At 39.9% G+C, this 26076-nt stretch overlaps 1 protein-coding gene across 4 annotated transcripts in view; it reads right to left on the bottom strand.

The window, feature by feature from the left end:
* Positions 1–227: 227 nt before the first annotated feature.
* The window catches only part of St18 (ST18 C2H2C-type zinc finger transcription factor), a 66111-nt gene continuing 40262 nt past the window's right edge, over positions 228–26076 (bottom strand). For all 4 annotated transcript variants that reach the window (XM_035439022.1, XM_035439024.1, XM_035439023.1 and 1 more), the window contains 10 exons: positions 22856–22971; positions 17986–18048; positions 17227–17295; positions 15243–15305; positions 15055–15135; positions 13560–13781; positions 10329–10417; positions 5005–5108; positions 2914–3057; positions 228–368 (listed from right to left, as the gene is read on the bottom strand). In XM_035439022.1, coding sequence (XP_035294913.1) covers positions 228–368; positions 2914–3057; positions 5005–5108; positions 10329–10417; positions 13560–13781; positions 15055–15135; positions 15243–15305; positions 17227–17295; positions 17986–18048; positions 22856–22971 — 1092 coding nt within the window. The remainder of the gene's footprint in view (positions 369–2913; positions 3058–5004; positions 5109–10328; positions 10418–13559; positions 13782–15054; positions 15136–15242; positions 15306–17226; positions 17296–17985; positions 18049–22855; positions 22972–26076) is intronic.

The raw sequence follows: 26076 nt of genomic DNA, 5'->3' as shown, positions 1-26076 counted from the left end.
AGAAAAAGATATGAAAATAAATGAGATCTAATAATTGACTGCATTACTTTTAATCCAAAGAGTTTATCATAGTTTTTCTTTCCTTTTTATGTCAGCTGGGAGAAAATTAGTGCAATGTTGCAATTATAAATGCAGGGGGCAGCCTCCAGGCTCCAGGGGTGAGAGGCCCCTGTGGATCGGCTGGGATTCACTGCTGTGGTGACCTCTGCTTCCCGCATGCTGCCCTCCTACACGTGGATGCCCTTCACAGCCTGCTTGATACTTTCCAGTAGAGCTTTGCATTCCGGGGAATAGTCCCGCTCCAGATTGCTGTACATGTCTGTGAGAGTATTTACATACGCTTCAAAATTCTGCTCAGTGATAGGCCCCTGATGGAGACAAAGCACATGGAACCAATCACAGAGGTTCACCTACCCCAAGGAAGACCAGGAGACACTGAAGCATGTTGCCAACTTATATAAGTAGGAAGAGAAGAGTTTATATGGCTGTGGCAGTTTGGGATAGGATATCCAAGTGTTAGTGTTTGTAGGGTCTATCTGTTTACTCTTCATTCATGGCATTAATGAAACTTGAATGGTATTGAGGAGTAATCTGAAGCCATATAATGCATGCATCTAGCTGCTGAGCTAGAGGTCTCCAAATAACATTCCTTCTCTGGGAGGAGTCTTGGCCTCAATTGCACTTGCTCAGTAGGGACGTCTGTGGCAGGTATGTGCAGGGGATTGAAGGCTTGCTTGTGCCAGTTAGTTCTTTAACAGTTCTAGGCTGGAATGGCAGGGATTTTAGACCTGAGCCAGTGCTCACTAACAGAAATTTTCTAGTATGAAATTGTTCATTTCACCCTCTCTATTTCATTAGGGAGAATATCAGTGTTAGAAGGTCTGGACTGACTCATTTTTAACCTGGGTGGTATTTTGGCATCTTCTTTGCCCAATATAATGGTTTTATTTATTTATTTTTTTACTTATTTGTTTTGTTTTTTGGGAAAGGGAACTCTCTATATGGACTAGGCTGGCCTTAAACTCTCAGAGATCTACCAGTCTCTGTTTCCCAAGTGCTAGGATCAAAGGGGTTAAAGAGGAGTGCCACCATGCTGGGACACACACACACACACACACACACACACACACACACACACACACACACACACTGTATATGGGTGCTTTGCATGTGTATTTGTTTGCACTACTTATATACTTTATGCCTGTGGAAGCCAGAAAAGGGTGTCACATACCTTAAACCCAGAGTTACAGCCAATTCTGAGCCACTAGGCTGGAGTTGGTAATTGAACCTGGGTCCTCTGGAAGATCAACCAGTGCTCTTAACTGCTGAGCTATCTTTCCAGTTTCATAATATGTTTTAAAGTGGGTACATATTAGCTGTGTGTAAATTACATGCATAAGAGGTAGGACATGCATGACAAAAGGGAACACTCCCCAGCCATGTTCCACCTTTTTGAAAATCCATGGTTAAGTACCTTATTACATTACAATGTGTTTGGAAGGAAGGACTTAATGAGTAAACAGCTCAAGTGTACAGAGAATGATGATAACTGTTATTGTTTAGAAGGTAAGTTTTCTAGATCTGAAGATGATTTGGTGTGCTCAGGAGAGCTCTGATCTGGAATATGTATGCTGTCTAGTTGTGATTGTTCTCCTTTAGTTTCTACCTCAGATGGGCATGTGTTTCTTACAGAATCACGTAATGGCACAAAGATTCTGATGGCAGAGTGGATAAAGACCAGGAGGCTCATTGTCTCCCGACTTATGCCAACTTTGAGTCTTCCGCCCTATGATAGAAGCTGAGCCATGACTTTCTCAGTTACAGTTGGGAAAGTGCACTGGGGAGGCTTTTGTGTGATCTGGCCTACAGTCACTGCCACAGCACCTCAGATGGTCACTGGATGGTAGGTAGGTACAAATTATCTTATTGTCAGTCATTTCCATGGCACTGACAATAAAGAAAATACTAAGAAATTCACATTTGAAGAAGGAGCTAGAAAAAAAAGGAAGAAGATAATAATCTCCTTGACAGAAGCCAAAGTTAAATTGATGGGGGAGGGAGAGACATTTGGAACTGTTGGAAAGTAGATAAATTGAACAATTTAATATTTTGAGCAAAACTCAATTATATTTTTATTAATTATATTGCTGTTGCTTTAAGTCTTCTTATATGTAAACTATCAGTTCTGGTCTAAGAATGCAGCCTCTGAGAAGATAAACAGCATTCAGCAATATCTCATTCAACAACACAGCTCTATCTCCAAAGACTGATTTATATTTTAAAAAGTGTAAAATAAACTTTTTGTGAATTCTAAATAGTTGCATGCTTGCGTTTTAGAAATAAAGGATGCTTCGCCAGGCGGTGGTGGTGCATACCTTTAATCCCAGCACTCGGGAAGCAGAGGCAGGCAGATCTCTGTGAGTTCAAGACCAGCCTTGTCTGTAAAAGCTAGTTCTAGGACAGCCTCCAAAGCCACAGAGAAACTCTGTCTAGAATGCCCCCCCACAAAAGAAAGAAAGAAAGGATGCTTCAAGCATACTGATTCTGTGCTCCATGAGCAGAAGTTGAGCATTACAAGGAGTTTGTTGGGAGTTAGTTCATAAGCTGGGTGGGATGGTACTGAGGCTGCATAGAATCTTGTTTGGAAACATATTTTCCATGAGTGAGCTCTGGTCTCCAGCTTTCATATAACTTTATAAAATATATTCAAGCAAACCTTCATCTTAAAGGACCCTGGCCTTTTGGAATGTCACTGGCCTTCATTAATCTGAATGTGTCTACCATATTCCCAGATGGGGAGATCACTGAGTGTGAGAATGCATCCAGGGTAGGTGACTGCTGACAGCTCAGCCACAGGGTCATGACACCAGAGTGGATGACGGGACAGCAGAGCCTTGCTCTTGGTCTTACCATCTGTGGCAGCTGGATGTCAGCAAGGCTGGAGATGAGAGCCTGGCTGAGCCCTGCCAGTTCCTTCAGCAGACTCTCATTACTCTGTTCTATAAGCTTGTTCTCCTCCTCTATGGTCTTCAAGTTGCTCTCCATAGATGTTATCTAAAACAGAGGTAATGACATGAGAAGCAAAGCTGGAGGCCCATGAAAGGCCTCAAGGGGAAACCTGTGGCTGCATATAAGGGCCAAGGGGTATCTCCATCCCAAACTACATCCCTGCCTACTGCTCGATTCACACTTTCAGATTAGTACTTTAAATACAGACTTTTGCATGAATTGCAGGTCTAGCGTCTCTACATGGCTAGATGGTAGATATCTGAAAGGCAATATGACACAGAGTATATCTGTTGTTTTCCCCAATCCTGCTTCAGCTGCACACCTCTTCTTTGCAGTGGATGACAACCCAGGGTTCTTTCTCTCATACTTCAAATTCACTGAACACTTCTTTTAAAATATGCATGATAAGGCCACTATCTACCTGTGTTGTGGCAACCTGGACCCAGCCATTGGTACGATGGTATCACTTCTTATGGGTGACCTTGTGCCATCTTTGCTCTGCATAGTCTCCTCTTGGTCCTCCTCAATATGCCAACAGAATCAGTCTTTTGAAGGTCAAGTTAGAATGTCAGATGACTGAATACTCTTAAGCTCCAAACCCTTCAGCAGCCCCTCAGTCCATCAAAGTAAATGCCAAGATCATCAACATTGACTTAGCTGTACTACATGAACAGCCCAGTGTCATCTCTGGTACCCTTATGTAACCTGCCCTACCCAGCTAGCTTACCTCCTGACATATTTTCCATCACTGCTGGCTAACTCCTTCATTTCTCAAGTCATTGCTAACACATTTCCTTCTTTTGGGGGCTTGGCCATCCAATTTCCATTTAATATCAACCTCCCTTTTTACACACACACACACACACACACACACACACACACACACACACACACACACACACACACAAAATTTACTGTCTGTCTCCCCCACTTAGATCAAATAGCTCCACGAAGAAGAGGCTTGTGTTCTCTGCTAATGACTTTAAGAGGAGTCTCATCCTTTCCAAACGGAAGCATCAAGCTCTTTCTGTGGACTCCTGTGGCATTCAGAAGATTGGATAGAATAACTATTTCAGATGGATTAGAATGCTGGGGTGAGGAATACTGAGAGATGGGAAGAAGCTTGCATTTTAGGAGTGGGCAAGGAGAAGAAATGGGAAAGACCACATGAAAGACCCTCTACCATCTGCTTCATCTTGTTTCTCCACTTCTAACTTGTTGCACTTCGGTTATTTTTGCTTTTTTGAGATGCTGAGGATCTAATCCAAAGTCTTGCATCTGGGTAGGCAAAAATCTACCACCAAACTACATCTTTTTTTTTTTTTTTTTTTTTGGTTTTTTCGAGACAGGGTTTCTCTGTGGCTTTGGAGGCTGTCCTGGAACTAGCTCTTGTAGACCAGGCTGGTCTTGAACTCACAGAGATCCGCCTGCCTCTGCCTCCCAAGTGCTGGGATTAAAGGCGTGTGCCACCACCGCCTGGACAAACTACATCTTTAATAATAGGATTTGTATTAGCATCTTAAAAATCCTGGTCTGAATTTTTAATTCCCAGTGGTCTAGGTTTAGACACTGCTTGGAGTTTTTTGTTTTGTTTTGTTTTGTTTTGTTTTGTTTTATAAAATATCTATACAAGAAGATCTGCTTTTAGCACACACAGCAATTTTCTAGAATTACACTTAAAGAATGTGATGTTGTATTTGCATTTTAAATAAAACAAAGAACCTTAACCTTTTCAACACAAGTCTCTACAAAGCACCATGTACCTTACAGGAGTCTGTGTGGTCATCTGCTTTATTTGTTCACAAAGTGGGTCTTTTATGCCAGATAGGTAAAGGCTGCCAAGTCAGTAGACACAGGCAAGCACCACTCATGAGAAACATATTTCCTTAGGGTATCAGCATAATTTTAGATGCAAGATTCAGGAAGCTCAATGTTTTGTAACCACTCAAGATTATGGTTACTTTAGAAATAATTAATTAATGGTTTTTTAACCTGGGTCTGAAGTTTCATCATATCTGCTTCAATTTTAAGGTTGGATTCATTCAGTTCCTTTATTTCTTCATCCAAATGCCTAATTTCTTCATCACCATCAATACCTGTGAAGAGTCAACAGTTCAAATTGAAAAAAGGAGACAAAGCCCAGCAATAGTCTACTTTATGTTCAAATATGAGAGCTTAGTTTAGTGTTTTTACCCCAAAAGAAAGGAAACAGTTTTGGTCTCACCCCATGACATCTCTTACTGTGCAGTTATTCATCAGAGGAAGGCCTTCACTAGATCCCCAAAGATGCTGGCAACATGTTCTTGGTCTTTCCATCATCCAGAACCATGAACCTAATAGACTTCTATTCTATATAAATTACCAACATCAAGCATCTTCATGACAACCGAGGATGCAGTGAGGTTCCTACTGAAGCTGAATGCTCATCCTCATTTTCTTTGTCCCAGCAATTTCATTCCCAAGTACATGGCCAAGACAGGAAGGTGCACAAACAGACGCACACCCAAGAAATACAGTCAGACTTCACAAAAGCCCAGTGCTGAAACAAGCCAGACACCTCTCCCATTCCCAATCATGGTGCTGATGACCCTTCTAAAAATCAGTTTTAATTGTGTGTGTGTGTGTGTGTGTGTGTGTGTGTGTGTGTGTGTGAGAGAGAGAGAGAGAGAGAGAGAGAGAGACAGAGACAGAGACACAGAGAGAGAGACAGAGAGAGAGAGAGAGAGAGAGTGTACAGGTGACTGTGGGGTCCAAAAAATGCATTAGATCCCTAGGAGCTGGAGTTCAGGTGGTTGTGAGCTGCCTAATGTGGTGCTAGGAACTGGTCAAGTCCTATGCATGACCAATAAGCATTCTAAACCACTAGGAAGTCTGCTCAGCCTTTGGGTAATTTGTAACAATATAATATGAAGCAAAAACTGTAAGACCTGAAATTTTATAAAATGTTATATAATAGATGGCTGTTTTGTAGGCACTTACGTCTTTTAAAAGTGGGCTGTATATGGGCAAGTGGGGGCATGTAAGAGACTGATATCACACTGCATTCTGACATTCAGTAAAAAGAGAGGATGACCAAGATGTTCCTAGATCATTCTGAGTATGAAGTGTAGTTTGACACAGCTCCACATCAACGGCAGGCAGAGACAGAGACCCACAGCAATGGAACTCTGATGTTTCCATGGTAAGAGAGGTCCGTGATACCTAGAGAGCTCTACCGAACTTCTGGGCATCACAGTCTATTGGCTGATGGACTGGGAGAGCAGTCTTCCCTCGGGCAGTTAAAGAAGCAGGATTTTCAGTGACATGCATTTGGTTACTGTGTCAGCACCTGACAGTTTTCAGATTTGAGCATTTGCTTCATTTCTCTGACAATGTTTTTCCTTTCTGTTTTTCAACACTGTCACTTCAGGTATTTTTCCTAATAATTGGCAAGACAGAACTCGTGAAGAGTTCTGAAGTATTTTGCACAAATGGGATCTTGTAAGGACCCTCAGTGGAGAATATTCTCACTCTGACTTCAAAACTAAGAAGGCAGACAATGGAGACAGGAGCCAGCTGTGAGATGAGCATTCTATGGAGGGAAGCAGAAGGCACAAAGGACAGGTGGGAGAGAAGTGGGTGTTCCCAGCACTGTAAGAGAAGCTAGGGGAACAGGACATGGTGACCTCATGAGGAACCTGGAATAGGATCCAGGGAAGGATTTTCAGGCAGAAAGTTGCTATGTTCACCTCCCCATCTTTGCCTCTTCAATAACCTTCCAGCCTTCTTTCCTTCCTTCCTTCCTTCCTTCCTTCCTTCCTTCCTTCCTTCCTTCCTTCCTTCCTTCCCTCTTTCCCATTCCTCCATCCCTCTCTCCCTCCCCCACTTCCTGATGTGCTAGAAATCAAATGCAGGGCCCTACACATGCAAAGTGAGTGCTACACTGCTGAGGTGCATCTCCAGTAATCTGGATGAATTTTAAAAACACATCTGGATTTTTGAACACATGGTAAGACAGAACAGAATACAGAAGTCAGATGAGAAATTATTCCTGGAATCCTGGTTAGATTTCAGCCCCTGACCCATTGCCATGCAAGAAGAAACAGGGAAAAAGAAGGACTCAAAGTATGATGTGCAGGCAGAATTTTCTAGACTTGTGATAGATTAGAATAGGAGATATGACAAGGAAGATCCTACGGTGAGTATTTTTCTGTAACAAGTGATATAGCTACAATGGGCAGTCTTTGCGATGGGGAAGAACAGGGGCCAGAAATTTGCAGTAGGTGACTCAATGTTCAATTTTAGCTATGTTACAGGATGCTTTTGAGAAGTCTCTTTAAGTGAGAGATTCTGGTAATGGGATTCAGTTAAGATTATGTTTTCCCTGATGCTCACTGTTAATGAAGATGGCTGTTATACTTTGGATCCTGAATGATGTCAAAGGCCCATGAGTTAATGCATGGACTCTTGGGTAACTCTCTGGGGAGACTGTGTAAATGTTAAGAGGTTAGTCTCTGAGGGAGGGCTTTGGGTATTTGGCAGCTATGTCTTTTAGGGGTTATAAAATGCTGGCCTCCTCTTTTCTGACTTCATGATTAGAAGGTGAGTAGTTTTGCTCTGTTTATTCTTATTACCTTGGTGTACTTCATCATCACAAGCCCACAGCAGTGGCCATGGCTGGGACCTCCAAAATATGTGGGCCCACACAAACCTCAAGTCTTTTAACTTCATGGTTTCAGACATAATCACAGTGGAAAACTGATTAACAAGAACACAGGTACTTACTTAGTCAAGGGTATGTAATCTGGAAGATTACCAATAAAAAATGGCTCCTTGGGCTTATTGGGAAGTATGCCCATGGGAAGAGAACTCAAAAAGTTTACCAGGGTAAGAAACATGGCTCAGCAGGTATAAGTGCTTGTTGCACAAGCATATCATCCTGAGTTTGATTTCTAGAATCCACATAAAAAATTAGATCCCATGGCACCCAGCAGCATTACTATGGAGACAAGAGGCTTGGAGATGCAGTACAGAAGCATTAATAAGAAAGGGAGGACTGATTCACAAAATTATCCATAAATTTGAGGGAGAGTAGGGAAGGGGTATATGAAGAATTTCCAGGGAGGGAAGGGAGGAATGTTGCAATTATACTATAATCTCAAAAAATATTTGACAGGAATATGTGTACATGCACACACATATACACATGATCCATCAATCAATCAATAAATTATTACTACAGGACCTGGTATGCATCTAGCTCTCTATAATTCTTATCAAATTAGTAAATAAGGGGGCTCATATATTACCAAGTTGAGATCTGGGAGATATTTTAACAACAGTGTTGAATTAAATCAGTATCTTTATTCTTTTTTCAGCCAATATATGTTACTTATCTACTTCCACTGAGACATCAAACTTCTCCACTCATAGCCAGAAGATCCTTCTCTCTCTCAAGTGGAACTCATTCTCCACCAAGTGGAGCTCAGAAGAGGACTCAAATTTTGAGTGTCACTTTGAACTAAAAAGCAGTGATTAACTTGGTTCAGGAGACACTCACTCTCTATTTCACTCTATAGATGGGAAATTGAGGTACTTAGTATCAGAGCTGTGATCCAAACATGAGTTTTCTGCTTCCAGAATCTTCCCAAAGTTTTATTCTGGAACTCTACTATCTAGGATGTCACTTACTCATGCTCAACTTTGACTGAATATATTCAATGAAAAGTTCCAGAAATAGCCCCTAAGTTTTAAAAAAACTTGCATTTTTAGTAGGTTGTAATTGTTCTATTTTATTACTGTGTCCAATTTTATAAATTAAACTGCAGTTCCGTTGTATACATATAGGACTGGCATTATCTGTGGTTTGGAATCCACTGGAGTCTTGGACATTGGAGGTTGTACTATATCACTTCTACCCACAGATGTCTAGTGTGTTTGGGAAGCAAAATAAGATGTATACCCGTGGTTCTCCTTTAAGGACATTGTTGGGAATGTTAAACTAGCTAGGTATTGTGATGGATCAAGGAAAGCATATGAATACCCCATTATATGTTTATGCAGTCAGTTTTGTGCTCTTTACCCTTATTTATTTGAGCTAAGGTGACATACAGACAAAAAACACATTAAATCTTCCCAGTTTCATGTACTGATGGAGAAGCACTGGAGAAGTAGGATGCTTTTAAGAAACAGCCAGAGTTCTGGGCAAAGCTCAGCTGCTTAGTATGTGGGTGTTGGTAATGGTGGAAGATGCTGCTCTGTCACTAACATCTGGGGCTTAAGCTCTGGGTGCTGACTTTCCCAAGGTCTTAGCAGTAGGCAGCCAGGGAATGAGAGAAGCACCTGAGGGACGCTGTAGATAATCCAGATGAGGGTATCCCTGAGCAGGAAATGATAGGCAGCTCAAGAGAGAGCTCTTTTCTCCATGATACCACATATCTCCTACTTAAAAGCCTATATTCACATTAAATAAGGAAAAGAGACATTCAGAAAAGAAAAGTGAGAACAACTTGAAGTCCCCAGTTGAACACAACATTAGAGTGCACATTCAACATGCAAGAGGCCTGGGGTTCCTTCCCCTGCACCAGAGATGAAAAGAAAATGGTTCTGGCTCAGCTGTAATCATGTGGCAAAGACAACATCAAATATAGTTTTTGAAGAACAGTACTGCTTTGCCACCATATATCCAATACTTTAGGAGGCTCTTTGAAGGGAAATGCATGGGCCTGAGGAAACCTGAAACAATGCTAAGAGAAACGTTAGAAAAATACCAAAATAACAATGGGGGCTTCCTATGGAACTCAGAATTAATACCTCTTATTGTCAACAAGGGGTTGACATTAAGGTTTAGGCAGAGAAACATACAGATACAGATACTAGGGTACCCAGAGTCACCATAAAACATCTGTTTTTAAACAGAAAACACTTAAAGATCCAAATACAAATGGCAGAAATGGTGTTTATTGAAATTTAACAGGAACGTACACTGGAAATACACATGCATGCACACATGTGTGCACAGAAGCCTACAGACATTTGCACATGCACCCACATGTATATGCATGGGAGAAAAACTAACAATGAAAACACCGAAGGACACAATGATTGTGTCTTTCAACTTATCTGCGAGCCATTTCACACCTTTCCTTGCAGGAAAGCCTCACTAGATAAACAGGGGAGGCATAAAGAAATTGTCTCTGAGATGTCACAGTTGCCCCTCAAATCTGAGGGAGCTCTTTTGTGCTTGCACACTAAAAGTATGCTTTGATACAGTACAGATTCATTCACAGAGGCCAGTGGGATCTATAGCCTGGGTCTTGGTTGAGATGGTGACTTACCCCCTGTTGCTTTGAGCTTGATGGTCATTAGTTCCTCAGAGACCTTGACCTTTTTGATAGCTTGTGCATTGAGAGGGCATCCAGATAAGCTGTGAGAAGAGAGTTTACACCCACGTGTGAAATGCACATCATTTCTCATAAAATTAAAATCATGTTTGCTATCAACTATTGATATTCCTGTCTGCTCATTGATTATATCATAATCCATAGGTTCTTCATGGAAAGTAACAAATAAATATATGTTAAATAAAACCCAAAAGCCCTAAAATAATGGAAAGTGTTTGCATTTTTTTCCTTAAATCAAAATACAAGTTGCCACTGCTGACACAACCAGTTTCATTCACAAGGCAGAACACTGGTCGTCCACATTCCTGAATGTGGTGGTACCTACTTCATTTTCTGGAGATACAAAACTGCCCACATAGGTCATGATCAATGACTGTTTTCACTCATCTGGAGTCCATGAAGAATAAGGCAGAGTCTAGTTCTTCCTGGTTTCATACAAAGTACAGTCTGAGCTTCACAGAAAGACTACACAGCAGTCAACAACAAGCCCTGCTCACAACAGAAGACTCGGTCTGCTTACAGAAAGTTTCTATTTTTTTTCCTGTAACTGTTAAAACATTATTTTCATTTAAAAAATTTCTACCCTGAAACGGGAATAAAAGCAGCTGCTGCAGGTGCAGCGGGGGCAAGGAGATCTGTTATCCGAGCTGGTGCTCATGACCCTGTCCATTGAATTGCTGCTCTCTTCGGCAGGCTGCTTCCTTTAATGTCACTTGCTTTATTTAAATAGCACCAGTGTGATAATGACAACACTGAACAAAACCTGTTTTCCATCGTTTATGATCAGGTAATTTTCTTGTTCTAAGCAGTCATTAATTCTTTCATGGCTTTGTTCTATCTTTTTAGAAACCAGTTTTAGATTAAAATAAAAATGAGAATAATCAACCATTTCCCCACAGAAATGTGGTTTCAATTAATCTATAAAACAACCATTTCAACCTGAAGTTCATGATGCTATGCCAAGTAGAAGAAAAGTTTTCTGGAGTGAAGTCCTTAATAAATGTGAAGTATTACCTGCTTTAAGAATAACCAAATTATTCGACATTGAGATTCTATAAAATACAGAAATTAATATAAAACTTTAATGGTAATGTATAATATGAAAAGGCTATGTGGTTTGCTCATCTTTGATAAGTGATAAGTTATTTAAGCAGGAAAAGAAAATGAGAGGCACACCTTGAGCTCAAAACCATTTTGGAGCCTCTTTCTGACAATTGTGGCCTATGTGAGATTTAAGGAGACTCATGCTTTCTCTGAAGAATGTGCATGAGTTTGTCCTTTTATTGTCACTTGCCATGTTCTTAGAAAAAGGTCGTGAAGGATATGAATACTTAATTGGTAAAGTGAAATGTTAAAGGTGTCCATGTTTAACAAATAATGGACAGTAGCATTTCATTTGAAACTTCACATCTTCTCCCTTACAATATCAATTTTGCAATTTATAACCAATTTCAAGGTAGACAAACTGTTATAAAAATGCTAAAGAAGCATAGCTATCAACACACAGCCTAGAACCATTGTGTACTGTTATGAAAGCACGGCTTTGGAAGGTGGAGACAGGATCCTTGGAGCTTACTAGCCCATGAGCTTAGACTACTTGTTGAAGTTCCAGGCCAGTGAGAGATCCTCTCTAAAACAAAAGACGGACAGTCTCGAGGAGAGTCACCCAAGGTTGTCCTCTGTCCTCCCCCCCACCCCGTGTGTGTGTGTGTGTGTGTGTGTGTGTGTGTGTGTGTGTGTGAGAGAGAGAGAGAGAGAGAGAGAGAGAGAGAGAGAGAGAGAGAGAGAGAGAGAGAGAGGGGGGTCAATCTCAGGTGTCCTTCCTCAGGCCTCCACACACATGCACACATAAGCATGTTCCACCCTACCCTCAGTTCCCATGATAGAAGTCCTTTATGGATCTGAAGGTGGAGTTTGGCAGGCCTGGGGACAGGCCTATGTGGGCTCCATAGTAGAAAAACAAAACAATGTAAATAACGTAAAACATGAGTCCTGTATGATTTCCATCACATCTGCAATTCAGTTAGGACACATCAAATCAGAGGTGAGCATGACTCCATTTCTTCTCATCCTACACTGGGTAGGTATATTGAGGGTAGTGTGGCCACAGACTCGTTTGCCTTTCTTAAAACAAAATGACAGGTAACTCAGCTTAGGGTACAATGGGTTTGTGACTGCTGTTCCTAAAGAGGAAATAACAACTCAAACCGATTAAAACAAGGTATGCCATAGGGGACGTGGGCTTGCACTGACCACTTCAAAACAAGCCATCCCTGTAAAGATAATTTTCTGGTATCAATGTCAAGGCTTTCTTTTGACCACTACACAGAAAATGCAGGTTTCTTCAGACGTCAGTGTTACTAGCACCTTGAAAGCAATCGAATCCTGTAGGAATCTCTTTTTGGCATCATCGGTCTAGACCTTTAGAACTGAAAAAGTGTCAAAATGTCCCAACTTTGCCTGGTTTGTATACTGAGCATAAAGGAATCAGAGTTTTCCTAAAAGTGCATAAGAAGTAGCCTGCAAGACTAGAAGGGGCTGAAACACTCGCAGACTGTAGAAATATATCGGGAACTTTCTAGCTTTTTTTCCTGTAGGAAGAAAGTGGGTGGAATGGCTGTATGAGGATTGTCACTGTGCAAGTGTGGGTTCCCTTGGCACCCAGGGGCTCAGTGGTGAAGGATGTGACCACAAAACTCAAGGTCCTTGGGCCCCACATATGCTGCTTGCTTTCAGGTTGCTGAGGGGAAATCACATTTCCCCAGAAGCAAAACAATGCTACACTGGCCTGAAATTGGGTGACAGCAAGAGAGGGAGGGATGACAGAAATAAGTAAGTGAAAGTTTACAAGTACATGACATAGTAGAGTGGAAAGGATAGCCCCACTTAGAATTGGAGTCAAATATTAAATGACTTAAAATTGTAACACAAGCAATATTTCAGAATGTAAGAAAAAATGGAGTTTCTACAGCCCTTGAAATCTGTGCAGTGAATTTTCAGAAACAAAAAATGCAATTTACATTCTTCAGACTAGTCAAATATCTACTTAACAAGACTGTGTTATGTATCTAAAATGTTATAAATAATGGTGTTGTGAGGGTTTTCACATTCCCCTGAGTAACTCACATCACAACAATCAGTATAGCAACAAGACACAAGCCTTACCTTCTGTGGGTGACGAAAACGTTATTTACATGGCCCAGTCCGTTGCACCCTGGCAAGGGACAGTGGGGAAGTTCTTGCTTGTTCAGTTTCCAGGAGAGAGGGGCCCCATTGAGGGGATTCTCCTTCTGTCTCTTGGCAGCCAGAGGACAACCAGAAGCTGTGCGGTGGGATGTGTATTTACCTGATATGTGACCTTGGCCGTCACACCCTATTACAGGACATCTAAAGAAGCACAGTGGAGCCGTTATCAGCTTGGAAAAAGGAATTAACAGCTCCACACTACACAGAAGCAACCAACAGCAGAGAGTTTCAAAGGATACCACCATATGCTGGCTAATTTTATGTCAACTTGACACAGACTAGAATCATTAAAGGGGAGGGAACCTAAACTGAGAAAATATCTCCATAAGATCAGGCTGCAGGGAAGCCTGTAGGGCATTTTCTTAATTATTAATTGATGTGGGAGAGCCCAGCCCATTTTAGGTGGGGTCATGCCTGGGCTGCTGGTGCCGGAGTAGACTGAGCAAGTCAGTAATCGGCACTCTTCCATGTCTCTGCATCAGCTCTTGCCTCTAGGTTCCTGCCCTTTTGGCTTCCTGACCTGACTTCCTTCAATGATGAACAGGAATATGGAAGTATAAGCCTAATAAGCCCTTTCTTCCTCAACTTGCTTTTGGTCCTGGCATTTCATCACAGCAATAGAAACCATAAGACTCACAAAAAGCAGCAAAATAGCATTGTGTTAGCAATAACAGTTGGCAGGCTTCGAGCTGAGGAATTTTCATGCATCACCTCTTTTAATGCTCACTGAAAACTCTTTGAGTAGAAAATATTATCCCATTTTGCAGACAAGGAAAAGTGAGACTCGTGTAAGAGCTTAGCTGATTTACCACCTAGGCAGCAAGAGATGGAGTCAACCTCATACCCACTGCTTTTTCTTTTCCTTTTTTTTTTAAAAAAAAATGTAAATAGATTTTAAATAGAATATATTTTGATTGACTATGGATTCTCACCCCCAAATCCTCCCAGATCCTCTCTACTGTTCTACCCACACAAATTCACAACCTTTTTCTCTCTCACTGGGATACAAACAGGTTTCTAAAAACAATAATAAATAAAAATACATAAAAATCAAAATAAACCAGAATTGGACAAAACAAACAAACAAAAGAGCCAAAGAAAAAGCTCAAGAAACACATATAGACACAGACACACACATTCGCATACAGAGAAATCCTATAAAATCACAACTCCCCACAGTGTTGCTTTCTTTTAAAACAGATGGGGAAAGAATAAATCTCTCCCTTCTGCATTGTCAAAGTGGAGAGACATAGTTATAAAGAAGGAACTATGCTCGAACTTCTGAACAACATGACTCCTTAGCCAGAAGTCCTGGCTGTTAATGGTTCATCTCCTCCGGATTCAGTGGGTATTCAATGGCATCCCAAGGCTATTGCAATACAGCCTAGACAAGTTCTTCATCAGTGTTACTTACTTAAGTTCAGACTCTTCTTTTTCTTCCTTGGTAGGAGTCATTTTGATGCCACCTTTCCTTGCACGAGGGCAACCAGACAAGCTAAAATGCATAACCAAGAACGGTACAAGACACTGTGATTATGAGATTATGATTGGTTATCATTGCCCACACACTGGTTTCCATTTGAGAAATGCGGTTGGTCTTACCTTCTGTGGGAAGCATAGTTTCCAGTCACATGCCCAGAACCATCACAACCTGGGGTTGGACACCTAGAAAACACAGGAACACAGTGGGATGCCAGATTAGGGGTGAGATGGGCATCATGAGACATGTAAGTTAAAGAGGATGAGCTGGACTCTTTTGGTTTAAGCAACTACCTTTCGATTAAGAACCCATGTTGAAAACAGAAACTTAACATGTGAAACTGCTGAGTGATGTTTGGTTGATAATGGATTGTTATTTATTATACATTCATTTTTCGAGACAGGGTATCACTATGTAGCCCTGGCTAGTCTGGAACTCTATGTAGATCAGGCTGGCCTTGAACTCACAGGCATTTGCCTGTCTCTGCTTCCTGAGTGCTGGGATTAAAGGCATGTGTCACCATGGCAGACACATTTTCTTAAATTCTATCTCAATGAGCACTCACAGGATGCTTTATATCATGGAATGCCATTCCTGAACCACAAAGTAGGGAGTGACACAGTTTTTCAAATAAAAAATAATCAGCAAACATCCAGTAAGTTAGAGAAACAGGCGTTGAGGATTTAATCAACTACACACAGAAACATATTCTCTGCTATTAGACACATGTTTCTTACCCTTTCCTGTAACTTTAAAATTATTTTAAATTATCTATCCATCTGTTTTTTTTTTTGTGTGTGTGGGGGGGTTTGTGCAGTGCTGCTGCAGTGGCCAGAAGAGGGTGTCAGACTCCCTGGAACTGGAGTTCCATGCATCGGTGAGATGCCTGGCATGGGTACTGGGAAGTGAATCAGTCCTCTGCAAGAGCAGTATGAACTCCTAATTGCTGAGTCATCTTTCCAGTCCTTTAGTAACATTTGTTTTGTAAAATAGTGCTTTAGTAGCTTCTGTATCATCTTATTACATATATGATATAAATAGCTTGCTATATGTTACCTATTAAGTCAAGAAATATATTTTTTTAGTATTTCTTTCCTTGAATACCTAAATAAGAGGCTAGTAAAATATGTATTTTTCTTGTATGGATAAGACAGATAAATTTTTATTATGTGGCTACATGAAGCATTTAATTGTTGTACATTGCAATAGGTCTTCCTGATCTACACCTTCCAGTATCTTTCTGATTTTTTAAACATAAAATTAGAGAAAATACATGACATGATAGCTATAAACTGAGACGTGGCAATGGAGACATAGACTGAGTATGATCTTCCGGTGTACCTTACATGTCAATCCATTAATTACTAATCCCCAAACAGCATTGTATTTCAATCTATAAAAGTGAATATCAACATTCAACACTCTACCTTGATACAATAAATTCTACTTTAACATTTTGAAAATGAGAAACATTTGCATATTTCCAACTTCTCACTATTTTGGTATGAAAAACTTCAGGCTTTTATGGTGCTCATTATGAAGTCTATAAGATGTATTCTAATTTGAAGTTATTAGATATTTAATATAAATGTATTTATATAAAACATCAAATGACAAATTTGGAATAAAAGAAGAGTAGGAAAAATAAAATCAATAACTAAGTATTAATATATATGTAACCTAGAGACCTTAACAAAGTAGAAATGAGCCAGAACAATATTTAGCAAAAGTGAAACGTAGTGGGGAGACTTAAAATTCTTATGATTTCTTAAAATTGATGCTGAAAATGTTTTGCTACACCTTCACTAGTCTGGTTTAGTAAATAAATTCTGAAATTCAGAGCAAAAAGATTGTGTTTTCATGCTATTTCTTACTAACCAGTGTAAGACACAAGCACCTTCCCTCTTTCCCCCCAGTCCCCAGTAAGTCAGTCCTGGCAAAGTGTAAGGGCTAGGCTTCAGCCCTCTCAAATTTTGACAAGTGTTTTTTGTTATTCCTCAGACGGGTACCATTTTATATTCTCTTGGCAAGGCAACATGGACACTGAACAATGAGGGCTCCACCAGGGTGAAGAGGGGCACAGAGGTCATGCCTCCCAGCACTTACTTAAGCTCCTGAGAGTTGGCAGCCATGAGGGACTTAAGAGTCTTATCGGCTAGAGGACATCCGGAGACACTACAGAGGTAAGAGGAAGAAGAGAAGCACAGCACTGATGTGGATGAATTGACTCATTGGAGTCCTGAGTTTGTGATATACATTGCATTCTGGGTGACTAGGGATTGAAATGAATTAACTGGGATTGAGTCTGGTTTTACTATTAATGAACATGGGCTCAAGGGGATTTCCATTATTTGTTGTAAACTCAGATTTGCTATTTATCAAATGAAGGACTTTAATCCAATGAGAACTCAGTGATCAGAAATAACCAACAGTCCATGCTCACTGCAGCACCAGTGACAATGGCTTCAGCTTTGAGCCACTGGCTAAGGGAAAGGAAATGCCATCAGCAATTAAACAAAAGACAGCCTTTCACCCTGCTCAGGCTCACCAACACCTTTATTTATTTGTTCAGGATCAGAGATGCCTCTTACATTAGAGAGAGGCCCCTCCCTGTGCTTTCTTTGTTTAATGTTAAGTGGGATAAGAGCCAGATATGAACCCTGATTTGGTTTGTAACCAGAACCAGAATACTCTTGAACAAGGATCATGATTTCTATTTGCCATATCTAAATCTCTGGAAAATAAAACAATCCCCAAATCCATCTAATCCATTTTCTAATCTAGACAGCTGCTTGCTGTTCTAATAGGTGAGGTGAAACAGACCAAGATGATGAAAACCTGAACACATACAAGGACACTTGATACCTTCGGTGAGATGCATAGTTGCCTGTGACATGGCCACTTCCATCACATCCTGGTGTTGGGCAGCTGTGTCAGCAGAAAAACATATCATGAGTGTAAGTGCATTTCATAGATTATTGTTCTTCCAGAGAGATTGCAAAGCATTTTCTCCTTTTAAGACTGCACTGTTTAGGGGACGCAGAAGGTAAAGCATTAAGAACTTAGAGGTTACTGGGCAGTGATGGCTCATGCCTTTAATCCCAGAACTTGGGAGGCAGAGACAGGCAGATCTCTGTGACTTCAAGGCCAGCCTGTTCTACAGAGTAAGTTCCAAGACAGCAGAGTTGTTACACAGAGAAACCCTGTCTTGAAAAAAACCAATAAAAAAAGAACTTAGAGGTTTTTTTTTTTAAAAAAGAATTCATAGGTAGAAGAAACGTAAGCATGTCATGTCCAGACACTTCCTTAGTTTTTTTCTCTTTTCAATGTTATATCCAAATTTTCAACTCAAACAATGTGGGAAGTGATGCTAACATGCTGTCCTGGTGGGTTTTGAGTCAACAATCCATGCTGTTCTGTTCTTTGAAAAGATAATTTTGTGTCTCCATAACACGTAAATATGAGGAATAGAAATCCTGGCACCAGATCTATGATACATTATAGAAAGGTATTTCTGTAGGTTTTTAATATAACTACCTCACTCTCCCTGGGGAGTGGATAGGGGGTGGGATGAGGGGTTAGTGTGGGGGATGGTAGGATGGGAGGGAGAGGGAATTGAGGTTGGCATGTAAAATAAGATTGTTTTAAGTTAAATAAAAATTAATATAAAAATATAAAACAAAATACTGAAAAAGAAATATAAATGTCTGAAGACAGAGAGAGAGAGAGAGAGAGAGAGAGAGAGAGAGAGAGAGAGAGAAGAACTACCTAGTGACTCTGACAATTTAGAAACTACAAAGAAGAAAACCTTTGAGTAAAATGTAAATTGATATTTTAGATGGGAAAGTTACTGATGACAGGGAAATGGCAAGATATTTACTTACTAATACTCTTGAGCAGTTTCACTCAAAACTATAACAACACAACACTTCCTAATCGATAGTTAGCCCAAGAGCAGATCCAGGATCTGTTCTTGGTGGCCCACTGTGGTCTTCTCAGAAAACTTGTCTTTTAAAAACATCACAACAACCTAGTTTTCCTTAAGAGGTACCTTTCCAATCGGAGATTCTTTGGCTTCTTGGTTAGTTAATTTCTTGGATGTTGTTGGAATTGCTCATTTGGAGTGCGCAGATGGACCCCATCCTCAAGTGCTACTTGTGCTGAATTAAGGATCTCAGGGAAAGGCACTGGGTTCCCTGAGATCCTGCCCAAAGCAAAGCCCTTTCTGTCCATGTATATTAAATTCAGAACGAGGTTTTTTTGAAGAAATTTTGGGTCTATCAACATTATGATACTGTCCCTCTCTAAGCACTTATCAAATGTTTTAGGCAACATAAAGAAACTATTAACATTAAGGATCTCAAAGGGATGTTTGCTTTTCAGTGACTGATCTAAATTGGGGCCATTTAATTCTTCTTCTGTCCCTGTTTCTGGATGGGATATCAGAAAGTACAGACAATAAAACATATGTACAAAAAAGTTTTAAAAAGTAATGATGATTACACTCGGGCTGAGAGATCTTTTTGGTAAACATTTCTATATCCATGGAATATAGAAATATTCTTGAACACCATTTAATGGGAGAATGAAGGGCTTTCAAATGCTTGTGAATTTTCACACCCAAATAGTGTTCCAAAAGCACTGTGTTTATTTTATTTCTCTTATAATTTCAACAATGCTCAGTAACACTTCCAAAAGAGGCAAAGAAGTTATACCAATTTCAAACTAATTATTTGTAAATTACCTATAGAATACAGTATAAACATACAAATTTGATTAGGTGAAATTTAAGGATTTTGTGGTATAAAAAGGTCAAACAAATAAAGAATTAGTGGCAGTATTATTCCCGGTAGGAGAATGATATTCCTAATCAAGTTCCTGATAGGCCTTTGATGGCTGATGTTAACTCAAATCTACAGTGAAAAATATTCTATAATATTACATAATACCAGTTAGGTGATACATTCTTTGAGCAATTTCAGATAAAAAAAACAACAAAATTAGAGGAAGGAAGCTAGCTAATTCTCTTGGTAATTGATGTTCAAATATATTCAAATCAGGGGACAGTTGATAAAATTTAAAAGTTTCTTTTCAGCAGTTTTGGGTAGGGTGTTATTGTTTGATTTTCTCTTAAAAACAGATATAATGAAGATAGGACAAATATCAGCCCACTAACATAGACACAAACAAATCAGAGACTCCCACACAAATGTTGAGTGTGGTACTTGGGAAGTCTCTTAACTTCCAGGGAATTCACAACAGACTCAAAAGCACAGTTCAAGAACTTGGGAGTCCCCCAGTGTGCATTACTTTCATATTCAGGAGTGTTGTCATTACAAATAATATCACTTCATTTTGCTCTGTCCCAGGATAGCTAACTATCACTTACATGGGTTTTAGGTTTGTAATAATTTTTGGTATTTTCTAAAAACCTACCTTCAAAAGATAGAATTTTGCCATTTTGGAAGGCACTGAAAAAAATCACATGGAAAATAAGTTTTAAAAAACTAATGAAGAAGCTCAAATAGCAGAGCCAAGTGAGAATAAGTGCTTAGCGCTCATAATCGGCCTTCTGGAAATAAAACATTCTGAGAAATTAAGTTCTGGTATGTTAGGTACCCTTCACTATATTGTGTAGGCCATAAAGACCTGGGTGAATCCTGAATCCATCATGCTTGACTATGAACTCTGTAAAGAATGCCAATATCTAAGCAGCTTCTTTAAAAGTTACTAGCATATCAGACAGAAAACTGGTCCTCTATTAGGAATGATCACTGACGTCTATTTTGTACAAGGCCCATACTAACCACTGGCCAGCATTTGAAATGTGCACTCTGTTTCAGGTTATTGTGTATGTAGCTTGAGTATCTATGAAGCACACAGTACATGTTAAGAACTAACGATGTGGCCAAGACAGAGAGAAAAATGAGGAAAGAAGAGTAGCGATGCCTCTGTGTCTCATGCTCAGGGAGCTGGGCAGACAATACAGAGCAGGGAGGAAGCAACTGTATACACAGGTAAGCTAGTGATAAGCACTGAGTAGACCCTGAAGCAAGGGTAGGACTGTTAGCCCTAGATATAAGGAACTGCAGTAGGAGGAGGGCCTTCCTAGCAAGTGACCCTGGAGGTAAGGACTAAGAAATAAGAGTATGAGCTCCTCTTTTTAGAGACCATGGGCTGAGGTAACAGCAATTGCAAGGCCCTGAGACAAGTGTGCCCCTGATATGCATGGAAACAAGATGAAGTTGCCCAGTAGGTAGGGTCTAGGGGGAGGGAATGCTCCGTCCTGTGAACTCGTGGATATGCCTCAGAGGTTAGAGCCAGGGGTGGCAGCTCCCATACATGTAGGAAGAGCAGAATAGAGGTCTAAAGACTAAACTGCAGCCATTCCAGTCACTAGAGAACTAATTATTATGAGGTAAAGAAAGTGCTCAGGTGAGGGGGTCCCTGGAGCCAAGTGTGGCTGGTGAGTGACGGGTCATGGATGAGAGCATGGTCACAGTATCTGCTGTCTGTCAGGCAGAAACAAGGGTCAAAAATCTACCTCCAGACTGGAGGTGAGAGGGTTGTGGGGAGCTTCACAAGAACTGTGGTTTGGGTGGAGCTGTAAGAATGGAAAAGACTCAGGAGGAAAATAGAGTGGTACACTACTAAAAATTTCCTGAGGAGTTCAGTGCTAAGAACAAGAAGAGACAAGAGGCTTCATTTAGAAGCTGCTCTGAGAATATATTTATGTAGAAGTTTACAGAAGGTTACTCTTTTCTAGAAACTCTAATTGACAGCTGTCCACATATTTATGCATTATTCTACATTTTCCTGATGGCAAATTATTTCTATAATGTTACTTCCTCCCTCCCTTCCTCCCTCCCCCCTCCCTCCCTCCCTCCCTCCCTCCCATCCTCTCTTCCTCCTTCCCATTGCTAAGTAATACTTCTTGCCTCCAGGATAGTTTGTATTCTATTTTGTTTTTAAGTAATTGTCATATTTATGAGGTTGCTATGACATACATTTCAAATGTCTTCAAATACCATGTCATGTGTTGAAGGCCCTGAAACCAGGCTGTGTTAGGGTATAAAGGTGGTAAACCTCAAGCAGTGTGGCCCAGTGGGAGGTCACCGTAGTTGTGCCCCAAAGGGGATATTAGGATCCTTCTTCTTGTTCCAAAACACAATGATGTAAGCACTTTCCTCCATTATATGCTCTTGCCATAAAGTTCTGCTTGACCACAGACCCAAAGGCAACAGAACAAAGTGGCCTTTGATTGAAACCTCCAAATCCATAAGCCATAGTAAATCTTCTCCCTATAAATTGAAGACCTCTGGTGCTTTATAGCAGTGACAGAAAGCTGAATACCACAGGGATAAACTGTGATTGTTTGACTTACGTATACTTTGTATTAATGGTTGAATCAGGTAATTGCTCATTTGATTCTTCTGAGTTAAAAAAAAAAGACAAGAGGAATGGAAACCATTTCTTCCCAAGTCATAATTTTCAGAGTAGTTACAAGGTTAGCTGACTCCCTGAAGTCAGGATTTAGACATGAGATTCTGTGACCAAAGTGTCTTATTTGTAAGAAACAGAGGTACCCACCTCTTGATGCAGACTTTTAGAAGTTTCTTTAACGCAGTACATTGTATACTCGGTATACAATGACTAGTTGAGCTGTCACTCACAAGTGTAAATTTGTCTCTTAATTGCAGAATCTTTTAGCGTAAGGCAACTGAGCACCACTTACGTGATTAGCTCTTTCTTGAGATCTCTTGAATGGAGCTTGGGCTTTGGGCTTGGGATAGAGGCCTCTCCAGCAAACTTTTTTTCCTCTAAATTTTCTAAGGAGTTCACAGGGTCTTTCTGAAAAACAAATAACAGCCAAAACCAAAAAAATGGTGAGTAGGGGGGATGGGGGGAGAAAGGGAGATGACATTAGGGAACCATGAAAAGATAACTGGATTTGAAATTATTGGTGTCAACTGAGTTTGGCTTTAACACATATCTTGAGTCCTACAAATGATTTATATGTAGAATAAAAAGATAATGAAAAAGGACATGTACTGATTGTTAAGTGTCCTTTATACAAAGAGTTGGGGATTATAACTGAGAAGTAACACCGTTTAAAAGTTCACATCTTTGTTGATATGGAGGCATTTCTTGAACTATATAGTTGTTAATTAATATTAGTATGTTTCAAGTCTTTTCACTAAATAAACATGTCCTAATGAACTTATGAATCATTGTTTTCATGGCCAGCTGTCACAGCAGCAGCAGCAGAACAGAAGGAACATTGCATCATAGTAAGAGCATTGGTAGAACTACCTCAATGTGATGTTATTTTATGTCAAATTAACAGGCTTCAGCATGACACAATTCCATCCTTTATAATGTTTGTGCTGTTAAGTATTCTATGTTATTTTACTGATTAAAAAAATAGCTGATACCAAAATTCGTTGGAAGGTCAATGTGCACAATGTCCAAGCTGCAAAGAAGGGCCTTTGCTCTTGCTCCCCCCTCTTGCTCCCAGGAACTAGTGGTAGGTGAGTGAAGTTTGTTCTTAAAGTTTTACTATGAAAATGGCTAAAATAGAAGGATTCCTGACACTGGAGCTTTTCACCTGTCCACTCTGCCATTCATTTTAATGTGGACTTGGCTTATGAGCAGTTCCATTATAGTTTAGAAGTGTCTTGGCTTTTTGAAAATTGCTGTGAAAGCCAAATTCAATATGTCTCAGTGTGGAAGAGCCTGCTTTCCTACTGAGATCTGCATTTTTCTCAAAGTGGCATGAAGTAAAATAATCATTTTATTGTTCTCTTTATTCTGAGATTAGGAACAAAGTCTCTATCTGAAGGAAAACATGGGAATGTTTCTGATTGAGGGTTAAATCTGTGTATTATTGAATGTGGGATTATGGAGCAATTTTTAAAGGAAATGATCAATATTAAAGTTCAAACTGTTATACAGCTAAAATGCACATAAAACAGTTTTGGCTGGATACATGTTATTTAATTGGCATGATAAAGTACTGTAAAGGGTTTTTACAAGAAGTTTTTATTGGTGAGGAGGACCATAACTTTTAAAACTATAGACTCTTATGCTCGTAAATCAGTTATATTTTCAGCTTTTGCTTTGTCTTAACATTCTACTCTGCAAGCCTGCAGAGAAATACACATATGTGGTCATAGCTAAAAGAATTTTCAGGATTAGTCCTGTTGTAGAAATATACTAGACTGAATGCATTTTTAAACAGCACCCAGTGTAGGATTCAATATTTTTGAGACTGTTACTCGACACCTCCAAAAGTACAGTTTTGAAAAACAGTAATTTTGTTCTGTGCAAGATGTACAATAAAGGCATGTATGTGTGTATTTAGAGAGTACACATGTACAACCAGATCCTTCAATGTACAGATGGAAGGTTATATTGATTTCAGTAAAGACCAGAACATAATGGTAACATGAATAACAGATAATAGCATCTGGCACTTTTAAAATCTGAAGCCCTGAAATCTTTGGATGACTGACAGTTGAACGAAGCTGACAGTCCTAGTTATTTCTCAGTACTTTCCTTTTGCAATATTTTGAATTTTTTCCAGATTCAGGATATTTTTTAGGGGGCATCTGGACAGGCTATTTCGCTGAGAGAGATAGACAATATTTTCTGAAAATTACCACCAAAATTAAGCAACTGTTGTGCATATGAACTAGATAACAATGAATTAGAAATAATCACTCAATCTCTGGTGGTGTGAGGGCTGTGAGGAAGGGACAAATGGGAAGACATGCTTTCAGGTCTTCAGACATTCACGATAAACTGATGGTGTACCCAGGGTCTGTAAGCAATCATAGCAAAGGGACCTTGTTCCTTTGTTACATCCTGAAGATTTGCCAGGGCATCAGACTTCAGTCCTCATCTTTGGACCAGGCAATGATAGCTTCACACACCTTGTCCAACCATCTCTTTCTGTTCCTCTTTCATCTCCTCCTCCTCCACCACATTTTATTTTCACCACATTTTATTTTATTTAGTTTGAAACTTTTCTCAATATTCCCTAGAACTCTCTATTGTGATTTCTCTCTTTCTTTTTTTAAATACATTTCTGCCACTTTACTTTTGCTTTGTCTTCAGTAATTCCAAGATAATCACTTAATTTCTGTAATGCAAGAGCCAGTAATTCTACTCTTGCTAATCAATTTTCTTTTCTGGATACATTACTAAACCTGTTTCACAGGATGGTGGGGAAAATAAGACATGGTACAGAAAGAACAGAACTGTTGGGATAATGAGACACAGAAGGAATAGGACTGTTGGGATAGTGAGACATGGTAGAGAAGGAACAGGACTGTTGGGATACTAAGACATGGTACAGAAGAAAAAGGACTGTTGGGATATGAGACACAGTATAGAAGGAACAGGACTGCTGGGATAATGAGACATAGTAAAGAAGGAGTTATTGTGTCTTTTTCTGCATGTGGTGTTCCTCTGCTGTCTTCTAATCAAGGATTCTGAATATGTTATTAATTTAATCCAAGTTACTTTACAAAATGGTATCTATCAAGCCTCATACTTTTGTCTTCGAGATCCATAAGAGTATGTTAACAATACTCTCTGTTCATAAGACTACCTTGGTACAGATGAAGTAACAAAGCTAAGAAGTTGTACCAGGGAGTTTCAATGATTGAGCATCACTTTTATGTAGTCCCCATCAACTATGAACAGCTAGGAAAGAAGTGTCTCGCTCACTCAGGGTAAGCACTGAACACTTAGCATCCCCCAGTCCTTCTGGACTCTGTCAGTGGCACTGAATTCCAACATAGATTCTAAATTCCACTTCACAATACTTCAGTTGAAAACTGTAGATGAAGACTGCCCTATCAGACCTGAAGTAAGTCATTCTGAAAACAAGTTTAAAGACCCTCTCTTCTCCCCTTGGTACGTGCGTGCGTGCGTGCGTGCGTGCTTGCG

The sequence above is a fragment of the Cricetulus griseus genome, chromosome 2 (genome assembly GCF_003668045.3).
Source record: "Cricetulus griseus strain 17A/GY chromosome 2, alternate assembly CriGri-PICRH-1.0, whole genome shotgun sequence".
NCBI lineage: Eukaryota > Metazoa > Chordata > Mammalia > Rodentia > Cricetidae > Cricetulus > Cricetulus griseus.
Note: the sequence above shows the minus strand (reverse complement) of the source record. Positions and strands in the feature narration are given on the sequence as shown.